At 39.1% G+C, this 14,360-nt stretch overlaps 1 protein-coding gene across 4 annotated transcripts in view; it reads left to right on the top strand.

Annotated features, from left to right (window-relative positions):
- Positions 1–10,059, top strand: part of LOC103462988 (nuclear receptor ROR-alpha-like) — a 49,885-nt gene extending 39,826 nt beyond the window's left edge. For 3 of the 4 annotated variants that reach the window (XM_017304193.1, XM_017304195.1, XM_017304194.1), the window contains 10 exons: positions 165–250; positions 2,317–2,458; positions 3,025–3,275; positions 3,348–3,561; positions 5,767–5,888; positions 6,634–6,766; positions 7,010–7,117; positions 7,800–7,910; positions 8,006–8,118; positions 9,547–10,059. In XM_017304193.1, the coding sequence (XP_017159682.1) occupies positions 165–250; positions 2,317–2,458; positions 3,025–3,275; positions 3,348–3,561; positions 5,767–5,888; positions 6,634–6,766; positions 7,010–7,117; positions 7,800–7,910; positions 8,006–8,118; positions 9,547–9,735 (1,469 nt within the window). In that variant the 3' untranslated portion in view covers positions 9,736–10,059. The remainder of the gene's footprint in view (positions 1–164; positions 251–2,316; positions 2,459–3,024; positions 3,276–3,347; positions 3,562–5,766; positions 5,889–6,633; positions 6,767–7,009; positions 7,118–7,799; positions 7,911–8,005; positions 8,119–9,546) is intronic. The other variant, XM_008406074.1, reaches the window with a different exon arrangement.
- The last annotated feature ends 4,301 nt before the right edge of the window (positions 10,060–14,360 follow it).

The raw sequence follows: 14,360 nt of genomic DNA, 5'->3' as shown, positions 1-14,360 counted from the left end.
CCCCGGATAAGCGGAAGAAAATGGATGGATGGATGAAAAAGAGAAATAACCAATAAGCTCCACAGTACTCAATGTTTCAAACAGGAAGTGGTTTTAATGTGGACTGTGTTGGATCAACTGTTGGAAGCTTCTTTAGGTTTTTTGTTCCTGTTTCTTTTCCGCAGCTCAGATTGAGATCATCCCCTGTAAGATCTGTGGAGATAAATCCTCAGGGATCCACTACGGCGTCATCACCTGCGAGGGCTGCAAGGTAAGATCCGTTTCATCCTGAACCTTTTTGCTCCAACTCTTCCTTGATTTCCAGACATAAAGACATAGACATATAATTCCTTTAGCGAGTTACAGGTCTTCCTCCTTCCAACAAAATAAAAGATGCTCTAATTATCATGAAAGCTCTGAAGAGAGTTTTTCCCACCAGTTCACTTTAATCCAACTCCAGTCCGTTTCCATAGAAAGTCCGGTTCGGATCAAAAAAATCAAACCTCGGTGTGGGTTCGGCTGAAGTGAACTCTGATTCAGTTTGAATGAATATGTGAACGCCAACCAGACTAAAGACCGCTCCAAAAGCTGGAAGTGGACTACAGTGCAGGGCATTCTGGGTAAATACAACCAAAACAAACATGTTAGCCTAGCGCTAAATGGCTCCTGCATTTTACCAAAGACAAAAGAGAAATCCTCCAGCCGCTAAAATCTGATGCTACTTCCTTTTTATTTCGTGTAGGAGTGGCGCTCATTGTCTGCATTTCTATTGGCCAGATAATTTCACAAATTGGAATTACAAAAATGAATTTGCTTAATGGAAACAGGCTAATTTTGAAAATATGTTTTTCGATAAAACGTTTTTAATGAGGTGTTTTTTTCCGACTGTTTGGTGTTTCACTAAACTGCAACAGAAACTTTTTTCCACATCACATGAGTCACATGATCAACAACCGGATGTTACTACTGACAGAAACGACAAATAAGAGGAAGAAGACAGGAAGTGGTAGGAGGATGATGATTTTTAATGACTTATCACGTAAACAAACTTATTTACGTGGGAATAAGTTACTGTTTTTTCAACGTTACTGGAATACCAACAAATTTTGCGCTTGTAATGGAAATGCAAATCGTGTTGAGGCTTTTGGTGTGAATGTGCCTTCATTGATCTAGCAGCTGGTTGCACCTTCTCCTCACCGACTACACATGCAAAAAATGTAACAAAAGAATCAATCAGGATGCAACTTAGACGTAAAATATTGCTTCTCGTGTGCGCCCTCCTTCCCCTGCCGCCCTGGGAAACCGCCCTTGAGTCCAGCTAGCTGCTCCTGCTTTGTTTACAGTTTTCTGTGAGGATTGGGTCAGGATTGTTAGCAGCTGCAGGCGTTTGTTTCCATGTGGCTCATCAGTCACAAGGCTTCAGTCGCTCTGACAGCTGGAGGCTCGTCTAACAATCAGCCACTTCATGGAGGTTTCACTGAGCAGCCATGAAGGCTGCGAAACACGCAAACCCAAACACAAGACACATTATCCAGCTGGGATAGTGAGCTACTAAGATCGATGTCCTGATTAATTAGTCAGTTGGGTATATTTGGAGACTTTTTACTGGTATTTGTTTGTAACTTTTAGGTTGTAATTTGATAATGGATGATACAATCCTCTCATTTGATGGAAACTGTTTAATTCTGCAGATCTTTTCTTATCTTAAAGGTGGTATATTATAGATCTATGGTCTAAATAGAACAGGTTCACATTTTTAGCACAAAATCATCCTTAGATATGAGATTTTAATTTATTTTGAGCTCCTTTCAGATTGAGCTGTTTCAGGGCATCTGTCAAATAAACTGCTGTTGGCCACGCCCCCTACAACTCAACATCAACACTCACACATACATGTTTGAAAAGCAGAAGTGGAGCCTCCTGCACAACCAACAATAAAGCAGCAAGTAGTTTCTGGATGGTTACCAACAACAAAACTCTAAAACCAGCTGATCAAACATGCTGGAGCACCACCTGGGTTGCTAGGTAACGGGGCTGAGCTTCACTGGTGTTGCTAGGTAACGGGGAATGAGGCTTAACAATCGGGAGGTTTTTGATATAGTACGATTTCCAGACACCAAAAATTATTAACTTATTGTCAAAAAAAATGGGAGGATTTTTTTTTAAGTGCTTGGATTGTTGTTGGAAACAGTAGAGTCCCAAATGGAAGAATACAAACATCCAAAAAGTGAATTTTAAATAATTGGTCCCCTTTGAAACTTTGGTTCTGGTTCTAAAGAAGGATCCGGTAAGCATTGTCTCTGAAGGATAACTTGAGTGTTTTGCATCTGGTCTCAGGGTTTCTTCAGGCGGAGTCAGCAGAGCAACGCCTCGTACTCGTGTCCACGGCAGAAAAACTGTCAGATCGACCGAACGAGCCGGAACCGGTGCCAGCACTGCCGCCTGCAGAAATGCCTGGCTGCCGGCATGTCCAGAGACGGTGAGACACACACACACTGAAAACACCAACCAGCCCACCTAAACACCAACCAACTATCCAAACACCAACAGACCCACCAAACACCCAACTGACCCACCAAACACCCAACCGACCCACCTAAACACCAACTGACCCACCTAAACACCAACTGACCCACCTAAACACCAACTGACCCACCAAACACCAATAGACCCACCAAACACCAACAGATCCACCAAACACCCAACCGACCCACCAAACTCACCCTCACCTGCCTAAACACCAACAGACCCACCAAACACCAATAGACCCACCAAACACCAACAGACCCACCTAAACACCAACAGACCCACCAAACACCCAACCGACCCACCTAAACACCAACAGACCCACCAAACACCAATAGACCCACCAAACACCCAACCGACCCACCAAACTCACCCTCACCTGCCTAAACACACACCAGCAGGCGCCTGGTGGACCTTAAAGCTTTCAGTTCCGCCACTTCATTTTGGACTATAAATCCAGATATTTCCCAGTTCCAAACATCAGTTAAACAGATGTTTTCTCGTCCCACTCTCTGGCAGCCGTGAAGTTCGGCCGCATGTCGAAGAAGCAGCGGGACAGTTTGTACGCCGAGGTCCAGAAGCACCGGCTCCAGCAGCAGCAGCAGGCGCCCAGCCGGTCCTCCCCCAGCGTCGGCAGCCCCAGCCCGGACGAGGCTGAGTCGCCGTCTCCCCCGTACACGCTGTGCTCCGCGGGCCTCACGGACCCAGCAGACGACCCGGCCTGCTACGCGGACCGGACCTCACCAGACGGAGGATCTCTGACTTCCAAGGTCTGCAGCCGTAACTCCTACATCTGATCTGATTAGCAACCATTTCTGCATCAGTTATCTTGCTGTAAACAGGCGGAGTCGGGAGCAGGAGACGCAGGATGTGGAGGTTTCTACCTGGACATCCAGCCGTCTCCGGACCAGTCCGGACTCGACATCAACGGAATCAAACCGGAGCCGCTGTACGACTACGGACACGGCGACGACTTCTTCCCTTACTGCTCCTTCAGCAACGGAGATGCTTCTCCAACCCTGACCTTGGCCGAACACGGAGAGTCCACCGAACACGGTGAGTCCACCGAACACGGTGAGTCCACCGAACACGGTGAGTCCACCGAACACGGTGAGTCCACCGAACACGGTGAGCCCACCGAACATGGTGAGCCCACCCTGCATCGCCTCAGAGAAACTCAACGGTTGTTACGTCCTGAGAATCTTTGACCAGAACCAAAGAGGATCAGGATAAAATGAGACTCTGGACAGAAGCAGCAGACATGAGCTTCCTGTTTAGGTTGGCCGGGTTCTGCAGGAGTTTCAGGTTGGAGCCACGGATCCAAACTGCAGCAGAACCAGAACATTCAGAACATGAGTCCATTCTGGGAGACGAACCGTCTCCCTAACGAACCGTTAGGGATAAACCAGTTGTTTATCCACAAGTTTGGATAAAACAAAAGAAGATGGATGTAAAACGTTTTTCTGCAGCTGTAGGGAATCAAACATGGAGTGAATCTGCTTCAGCACCTAAACAGCAGCAGGTGAAGAAGAAGAATGAGGAAGGATTGAGAAACCAGAGGAAGAAAGCAGTTGGAGATGCTCACTGCGGGCCGTTCGGCTCAAAATGGCTGCAGGTCGGAGGCTCATTAAAACCTCAGTGTGGTAATTAGTTATCGACTCGTTTGGGGAAATCAGCTTGGTTTTATTTTCCCTGGAGATTTTCTGAACGATAAACTCCAAAACTCACCAAACAGGAAATGCATCATCATCTGACTGAAGCTTGGACTCTTTCTGTGTTTTATTCTATGAACTAAAAACAACAAATGACTGCTGGTTCAGCTTTTTTCTCATCTGATTAACTGCATAAACATAAGTTTTTCCTCTAATTTCCATTTATGAATATTTATTTGGTAAAAAAGGCTAAAATAATGCTGGCAGGAAAAACGGAGGTTTATTATAAATGATGTCATTTCTATTTTTCAGGCAGATTTTCAATATTTTTCTTTGGACTTTTGTTGCATTTTTACTCCGTTTCTAATTTATTTCTGAATTTCAGCTCATCAGATCGAGATAAATGATTTTAGAAATTTAGGATTTTTTCCACTGCACCAACAAAAACAACCGGAAGATGATAAATGTGTTGTTTAGACCTGAAACGATTAATCAGATTAATGTTTAATCAATATTTGAAATAAACATCAACTAATTTAGTAATTGATTAGTCATTAACTGGAATATACACTCTAAAACATGCCAATAAAAGTGAACTCTGGTGCGGTTTGAATGCAAATGTGAACACCAAGCAGACTGGAAACCGTTCCAAAAGCAGGAAGTGGACTACACAGCAGGGAATTCTGGGTAAATACAACCAAAACAAATGTGCTAGCTTAGTGCTAGTGGGAAAAATAGCAGAAGAGAAATCCTGCAGCCGTTAAAATCTGATGCCTCCATTTTGTTTCCATCTGGTGAAGAAGGAAGTTGCTCTCAGTGTCTTCAGAGGTTTTTGTGTCGTTTCCTTCAGTGGTTCTTGGTGCAGCGCCCCCACAGGCCAGGAGGGGAACAGGTTGGTTCGACTCAGAGCAGAGAGAAAGAACCGCAGCAGCTGGAGATGGAGCAAACCGAGTTCATCCGGACTGATCTGACTGAATGACCCGACTTCTGCCGCTCATGTTGTAACACCTAAAAATAAAAAGAAATTATTGGTTGCATGATGGATGGACTCTAGGCAATTGGTTATAATACACAAAAAACGTTTTGGAACAAAAGCATATTTTGAAAACAAATTGTATGTCTGAAAATCTCTTCGTATTAAAACATACTGAAGATCTGCACTGTAAAAAAACAAAATCTCACCAAGTATTTTGTCTGCTTTCGAGTGCAGATATCTTAGTACACTAACAAAACTAACTTACACATAATTTTCAGCAAATTATAGAAGATTGTTTTAAGTCAATAATTCCTCCACATTGATGAAAAATACGAGTTTCACTAGCAAATTATTTCACTTGTAAAATGGGAAAATTGTCTTAAGTGAAATAATCTCAGTTACTTATAAGTTAATTTCATCTTATTTGAAGGGTACTAAGATATTTTGCACCAGAAACTAGACAAAAATACTTTTTTAAAGATTTTGTCCTTTTGCAGTGTGATTTCCTAAAATGTCTTTGCCAAGTTGTTTTTGATGTGCGGAGCCTTTGGTTTCTTCTGAAAACGGTCCTGACTGAAAACGAGCTCAGAGAAACTCTGAATAATTCTGAACTGTGTTTTTGTTTTGCTTCAGATCACTTGGCCCAAATCATCTGCAAGTCTCACCTGGAGACGTGTCAGTACCTGAGGGAGGAGCTGCAGGAAATGAGCTGGCAGAGTTTCCTGCAGGAAGAGGTGGAGAAGTATCAGAACAAGGTCCGTTCGCTCCATCTGACCCGACGAAATGTAGCTTCTTGATAATGGTCTGACTTCCACTGTATGGAGCTCTGCTAGTGCCAAAAATATCTTTTGATGGTTTTAATTTTTTATAGTAAAAATTTTCTTTTTACACTTAATTGGAGTAAAGTGTAATATTTTCTTTGTGTTTTATTATAATTGGATCAAAAACAAGCAATTTTAGACATGCAGAAATAAATTTATTAAGGGTTAGTAAGTAAAAACACTGGACGCCTCTGGTTTTTGTAGATGATGTAGAAGTTTTTCTTTGTACTTCTATAAATTTGCTCATGTTTCCTGCAGCTGCATCAATCTTTGCGCAGGTAATGTGGATCTATGGTTTCCAAAAGCTTTCATCCTTATTTACGGTGTTCCTGAAAGGTTTAAATACTGCAATTCTCAAGGTCTTGCATTGTTTCCACTTCAACTTTCAACCTAAATTGAAGGACAAAATTCAAATTACTTCATGTTCTCTCCTCATTTTCTCTGAAACGAAAGCAGATGCTGTGATAATCCACTTCTGATGGAGTCTCCCAACTGTTTTGATACCAAAATTATTGAAATGGTATGGAATAGGATTGGGGTCACTGGAGCAAAAAAAAAATAAAATTCTTTCTTTTGTCTCAGATTTTTGACTTTAATCAGAATTGGATTTGTGTTGGTTATTGCGAACACATAAAACCCGTTTTGCTTCTGAAGCGTCTCCCTGTTGTTCCCCGTTCAGCCACAGGAGGCGATGTGGCAGCTTTGTGCGGTGAAGATCACAGACGCCGTCCAGTACGTGGTGGAGTTCGCCAAGCGCATCGACGGCTTCATGGATCTCTGCCAGAACGACCAGATCGTGCTGCTGAAAGCCGGTGAGCAAACCTTTAATCGATTACTAAATTAGCTCCGGATTATTTCAATAATCGATTACAATTTATCCAGTTAATCGTTTCAGCCTAAGTTGAGTTTGGAAAACTTAAAAAAATCTGCCTCACTTTCTGCTAAAAGCAAATTTTGAAAGAGGAAAATTTGTGAAAACATGTGAATCAGTTGGACTGAGGTTTTCTAAATCTGTTCCCTCTTGTTGGGCCCGACTCTTTACTTTTTCCTGGCAGGATCTTTAGAGGTCATCTTCGTACGAATGTGTCGGGTTTTTGACTCTCAGAACAACGCCGTCTTCTTCGATGGGAAATTTGCAAGTCCTGACGTTTTCAAATCATTAGGTGGGTAGCTCATATTTATTTCTAAAAATGTAAAAAAAATCCTTCTTTTAAAAGTTTTTCTATTATCTCTGCGGGATTTTGCTCCATATGTTCCCTCAGTTGTAGCTCTGGGTTGAAAATGGCAGATTTACACATTTGGTTGTGCGTTTATTGTATTGTTTATCATTTATGGTGATAAATTTCTTATCAGATTTATTATTGTCACGCTGTTTAAAACCTCCATAAACTCTCTGTATTGTTGGGATTGTTAGTTTTTACTGTTTTTACAGTTTGCTCAATGAAAGTACCAGTAAATATTAATTAATTTGAAAATATGATTAAATGGATGTGCAGTTTAATGATACAAATCACACTTATTTTTGTGATTAAAGAAGCGTAATGGGTACACTGCAAAAATGCTAAATCTTACCAAACATTTTTGGTCGAGTTTTAACGTTTTTCTTGCTGAAAAGTTACTTTTTATGTAGTTTCGTTCAAATGAACTAAGATATTTGCTCTGGACACTAGACAGGAATACTTGGTAAGATTTTGTGTTTTTGCAGTGAATGTTTCTCAATAAATAATTCTTATCATGACTTTCATCGTTATCACAATACCACAAAATATCGTGATGAAACTTTACGAGTTAAATTTTAAATCCAAGTCAGTTTTTAGAGTGAATCTTTTGCGTTTTTCCCGTCAGGCTGCGACGATTTGATCTCGTCGGTGTTTGACTTCGCTCAGAGCATGTGTTCGCTGCAGCTGACCGAGGAAGAGATCGCCCTCTTCTCCGCGTTCGTTCTGCTCTCTGCAGGTACGTCCTCCCTCCGCTCACTCCAACCGTTCTGTTTTTTTAGTGCTTATCTGTGTGTGTGTGTGTGTGTGTGTGTGTGTGTGCGCTCGTTGCAGACCGGTCGTGGCTGCGGGAGAAGCTGCAGGTGGAGAAGCTGCAGCGGAAAACCGAGTCGGCCCTGCAGCACGTCCTGCAGAAGAACCGCAGAGACGACGGAGTTCTGGAGAAGGTATGACGGAGAGCTAAACGTGCCAACAATCACTGCATTTAAAGAAATCTCTTTCTGCATTTAAAATAAATTTGAAAATCATTATTATGAAGCGATGTGTCGTTAAATAAGCTGATATCTTCTGTGTTTTTTTTAGATTTGTCTTAACGGTTTTGAGTTGAGGAAGATATTTTAGGTTTATTCTTCTTCCTGCTGCTTTTCATTCATAATTTCTGCCAGTTTAACTGTTCATATTTATTGTTGAGTGAATGAAATAAAAAATTAACATATTTCAGAGAAAAATCCAGCATACTAACTGAAACTGAGGTTATGCTGCCTCCTAGTGGAAAATATCGGAAGTATAACCAGTTTAAGTTTTATTATTAGTCATTATTATGATTCATGTATTAGTTTTATTAGAATAAACATAAAATGAAAATCCAGTTAAACTAAAACATGACACAATCAGTGCAACATTCTCTGCACTTTAACTTTCTAAAAGATTAAGTTTTTATTTTTATCCTTTTGCATGAAAACACTGTAAAAAATAATCCAATTTATAAAGTTTGCTTCAGTTCATCAGGTTTCACTGCACTGCAAAAACACAAAACCCAACCAAGTATTTTTCTCCAGTTTTTATTTCCAATATTTTAGCTCACTAAGGAAACTTTTCATCTGTTTTAAGTCAATAATTCCATAATATTGATAAAAATACAAGTTCCTCTCAGATTATTCCATTTATTATGACATTTTTCCACGTTTCCCATCAATATTAAGGAATTATTGATTTAAGATCACACATGATCAAATACGCAAATTAGGCAATATTCTTTGGATTTTAATGTATAATTTTTATTATATGAATATGGAGGTTGCAAGGTTGATCATATCAATGTGTAGGCAGGAATATCTGTTTATTCTCACTGTATTTTATTTATAAATATGTATTCCAGGGCCTGGAGCTGCAAACTATGAGAATAAAATGGGATTAAAATCTAAATATTGGGACTTTATTCCCATAATATTATCACTTCAGTCTGATGCAGCGTTGGGGAGGAACTGGTTACGTTTCCCTGAGTAACTTTATTTTATTGTATTTTATTGTAGGAGTATTTTATTGCACTTTACTTTTTACTTACTTGAGTAAAATCTGTGGATTTTCTGCCCCCTGACTGAAAAACAAACATGTTTCAACCAGAAATCCACCAGACTCAGACAAACTGGGTTTTATTGAAGTTTCATCAGTTTGTTATTGATAGAAACTGATTTGGAAACATTTCTTTTTCCTGATTTTGTCTTTTTTTACTTATTTGAATTATTATCATTTTGGTCCTTTAAATGCCAACATTTCCACTTGACTTTATGTTTTGGTCCTTCTGATGATGCAATATTTAAACATGAATCGATTGATAACTTGATCAGTGGACTCTTTCTGCGTTTCCTGCTCAGCTGCGGTGCAAGACGTCGGCGCTGCGCGCGCTCTGCGGCCTCCACTCGGAGAAGCTGGCGGCGTTCAGAACCGTCTACCCGGACGCGGTCCGGACGCTCTTCCCTCCGCTCTACAAGGAGCTGTTTGCTGCCGACCTGGACGGGACTCTGCACCGGGCGCCAGAACCGGTCCGGTCCCAGCAGGACTAATCCGCGCGCCGTGGAGTCCGATTTTATGGTTGCACTACTGCACTGATCCGGGAGCAGCAGCACACCCTGGAGGTTCTGGTGCTGGAAACATGTGGACTACTGCAGGACTGCTGACTCAGCAATACACGTCCGAGCTACTGATTCAATCCTGAAACTTGAGGCTTTTATACTGAAAAACCAGTTTCTTGTACAGATTGTTGAGCGGTTTTAGTTTCTTTCTCACTCCATATCGAAGTTCAGCTGGAGGAGCTTCATTTCTCTTTTTTTTTTGAGTTTCAAATCACTTTTGATGCAAATCCAGGCAAAAATAAATCCCAGAAACGACGTTAAGCTCATTTATTTACCTGACGGATAACTTATAAAACTGAACCTGGCTTCATGTTCGGCTTTGAGATTCAGTTCCTCGACTCAAAAACTAACAGCAATATTTAGCCACGAGAGAAAACTGGGTTAGTTTTTCAAAGTTATATTTTCTCAATTTTATTCAATAATTTCTAAATGTCACAGTTTGACTTGAACTAAATATTTACTTCAGAGATATAGTTAGTTTGCCAACTAAAAATTTAGCTTAAACCTCGCTGAGTGTTTAGCTAGCTCTGAGCTAAATGGCTCTAGTTAGCTACTTAAAAATCAAGCTACAGTTGGCTAACTATCTAGCTAGTAAGCTAAACAGAGCTAAATATTTAGTTGCAAAGCTAAGTAGCTAACTAGAGAGTTAGCTCAGAACTAGCTAAATATTTACCATCCTATTTAGCTCAAAAGCACTTACATATTTTGTTAGGAAGCTAGCTAGGGCTAGCACAATAATATTTTTACAATTATTAATCCCACAAAATATACCCCATAAAATATCTAAAATTAAATATTAGATAGATCTCAGCTAAATATTTAAACGCTGAATGTTTAAATCAAAGCTACGTACATATTTAGCTACCAAGCTAAATATTTAGTTTGTAGTTAAAATTTAACTTGCAAATAAAAACTTAGCCTAATTAAATATTTAGTTTGAAACTGTGACATTACATAGAAATAGTAGAAATGAGTGGAAAACATGATGATTGACTGTTAGCAGCTGAAAATGTCCAAAACAGCTTTCCGTAGATCAGCAGCCATGTTGTGCAAGAGTGCAGGACGAATTTTCCCTCCACTTTATCTAAAACTGTTTTCACACGTTCAAACTGGCATTCAAAATGTTTAGCAGTTAAATAAAGACGTTTTGTGTCATACTTGCAAATCTTTTAATATAAAACAGCAAAAACTAGGAATTTACTAAAGTTTTTTGTGTCTGATAATTTGGCATTATGCATTTTCATACAAAACTCCTCTTAAAAAGTGTTGAGATTTTTCCAGGTGAGGTTAAAGTTCACGCAGCCTTTCAGTTATGATGCAAAAGCTGCAGTGATTATAAAGCAATAAACATCAAGATCCAACCCAGATTGTTTCCAGGTAAAAATACTTAAAAGATCAAAGTTGGATCAAAATATTGTCCAGTTATAAATATGGTAAGGATTAAATGTGCACTTTTATAGAGTTGTAATAGTTTTTCATCCGTCCCGGCTGTTTTAACACAGAGCAGATCCAGAGTTTTATTTTGGTAATTTAATAAACTGCATTTCTGACTAAACATTTATCTAGATATTGATGTCCAAACTAATCCAGGTTCAAGGTTGAAACCTCAGAAATGCTCAGATTTTAGTCAAAATAAACTCAAGCAAATGTTTTCTCCCATTTTCCACAACTGAATAAATTATGATGTCATAAGTGTTTTATTTCAGTAATTAGAGTTTATTTCTGTTCATTTTGATGATTCTGACAATTGATTTAAAATTTTAAATATTACGTTTAACACAGTTCTCTGTTGAATATAAATTATTAGCAGAAAATTATTTTCCCTCAAAGCTTATGCACTAAAAGTTTTTTTTTTTAATTTTAAATCTTGAAAGCAGATTTTTTTAAACATTTACTGCCAGTCTGCAGATTGCAGCAGCAAACCTGCAGCGCCCCCTGCTGGAACTGAAGTGCAACATCAATTTTTTCCTCCTCATGTTTTCATTTTTCAGTTTAATTCGTAAATCATTCGTTCATTTAGTTTTCTGTTGAAGCAAAAACATGCAGCATGTCTCCACTCAGGTCAATAGTTTTACTAGCAATATATGAAAAATAAGCAATAAGATGGAAGAAAAAAATATATTTTATAATCAGTAAACATCACCTGAGCTGCACAGTGGCGCAGTTGGTAGAGCTGTTGCCTTGCAGCAAGAAGGTTCTGGGTTCGATTCCCGGTCTTTCTGCATGGAGTCTCCATGTTCTCCCTGTGCATGGTGGGTTTTCTCCAGGTACTCCGGTTTCCTCCCACAGTCCAAAAACATGACTGTCAGGTTAATTGCCTCTCCAAATTGCCCCTAGGTGTGAGTGTGTGTGTGCATGGTTGTGTCTCTGTGTTGCCCTGCGACAGACTGGAGACCTGTCCAGGTGACCCCGCCTCTCGCCTGAAACGTTGGCTGGAGATGAACCAGCACCTCCTGACCCCATTAAGGGACAAGGGTGCAAGAAAATGGATGTATGGATGGATAAACATCACCTGACTCAATAAATTATGAATATTTCAGATTTTTTTTTTTTTTTGGATGCATAAACTATTTAAACCTAAATCAGAATCAAAACATGAAAGTCCAGATTCTTCTTCGTTGGTAGTTGAGGAACGTCTCAAACAGGATTTTAAATTCATACTTATGAATATAAAAAAGTATATTTAAATAAATTTGTACTTTCTCTAAACCTACATGCACACAACCACAGCATGAGTCACTTTGTTTCATTATAGTTTTCATTTGTATGTAAAACAATCCAAATTAGCACGAAGGTTAGAGGTTATCTAAACTCTAAACGGGTAAAGATGATTTATGATTTAATTTCAGTAGACGCACTCTGGCTTATGGAGGATTTAAGAAAGTGAGTTTTTGGTGTAAATTTACGTCTTTTTTTTCTTTTTCTATCTAAAATCTCCCATTTTGTACATTTTTTAAGTAAAAGTGACCCAAACTCTGTTTTCATCGCTGATCATAAAGGATTTACAAACTGGATGTTTTTCTTTCTATACGGCAAATGGATCTAAAATTATTTATGAATCCCTTTCTTTAAAAAATAAAATAAAAATAAAATACTTTATGCATTAAACTACAAAAAAATCACAATATAACTTTCAAAACCTGTATTACTTAATATTAACATTTGTTAAAAGTTATACTGTTATATTTATAAACTCAAACCAAGTTTTCAACTTTTGAAACTCAGAAATTCCCACATTTTTTTCTAGAAAATTAAAAACATTTTCTAGAAAATGTTTAGCTTTTTAAACTCAGAAATGTTGAGTTTCTTGGCGAAAATTAACTTTTTATTTTTCCGTCTACAATGGCCCGAATTCACCGCCGTAAATACTTGCAATAAATGCAACTTAATGGAATAACAGATTCCCAAAATAAGTTTGACGCACCTTGCTAGCATAAGTAGCTAATCGGCTTCTGGACGAGGTGAAAACGAGCCGCTCAAACTGAGCTTCAGAACCAGGAAGAGAAGAAAATAACGTGACTTTAAACGCAGCACGACTGCTGATGATGAGGACAGGAAACTGGAAGGCTAAATTCATAAAAGCTTTGAAAAACGTTGGTCGTTTTTCAATGGCAGACATTTGGCCTAACCAACCTGGTGGTGGTGGCAGTATGGTGCTGTGGGGATATTTTCCTGGCACACCTTTAGCTGGTATTTAAATCTCTTTCTGTGTGAGGAATCCAAACCCACAGAGCTCAAATCAACATGGTTTAACCGTTATCAAACTGTACCTATTAAAGTGGCCACTTTTCCAATGAGAATTAAACATTTAAAATGATTTAAAGAGGAAAAAACATCTTTTCTACACACAGACGAGGATTTGCTGCTAAAATAGACCCTGTGAACAGCAGCAGAGCTGCTAAAACTAAACTTCAGTTTTATCTGCTGCGTTTTGTTAATTGTTGTGTTTAATTAAAATTCAGTTTCGACCCAGTCAGTTTATGAAACATGATTTAAAAACATTTAACCGCTAACTCAGATAAAAAAAAAAAAACAGAGCCAGGTTAAAGTTTAGCATGTTGGGAATAATATTTGCAGTTTGATGTTCTAAAAATAAAACAAATTAATTAGATAAGGTCCCATTTGGAGCTCCGATCAGATCATATTGATCAGTAATTGCCGGGCCGTCGGCCTCATTTCCCTCCATTTTTCCCGTCCGACTCTGGCCAACAGAATAAATATAAAATTGCCTCGCAAATAATTCCTGACGCTTGGAAAACACAACCCAACAAATGATGCATTCCAAATAGTTCATTATGATATTAAGCTGCACAAAGCGACGATATGTCCCTGATGAACTGCGGCGCCTAAATGCTCGTTTTATTCGTTAATGGAGCCGACGGCACCCACTGGGGCGACATTTCTTAAGATGTACTTAAATTCACTTTGACTTTTGCTTTTAACGGCGGAGAGCTTACAGCAGAAATCAGGAATCAGTTTTTCTTCTTTATTGGATCTGTGAGGTAATTAAAAGTTATCAAGATTTTCCCAGTAAGACATTTTGGTGAAATGCAGCA

Source organism: Poecilia reticulata, linkage group LG3 (genome assembly GCF_000633615.1).
Source record: "Poecilia reticulata strain Guanapo linkage group LG3, Guppy_female_1.0+MT, whole genome shotgun sequence".
Taxonomy (NCBI): Eukaryota; Metazoa; Chordata; class Actinopteri; order Cyprinodontiformes; family Poeciliidae; genus Poecilia; species Poecilia reticulata.
The sequence above is the reverse complement of the archived record's forward strand: the minus strand, read 5'-3'. Positions and strand labels throughout refer to the sequence as shown.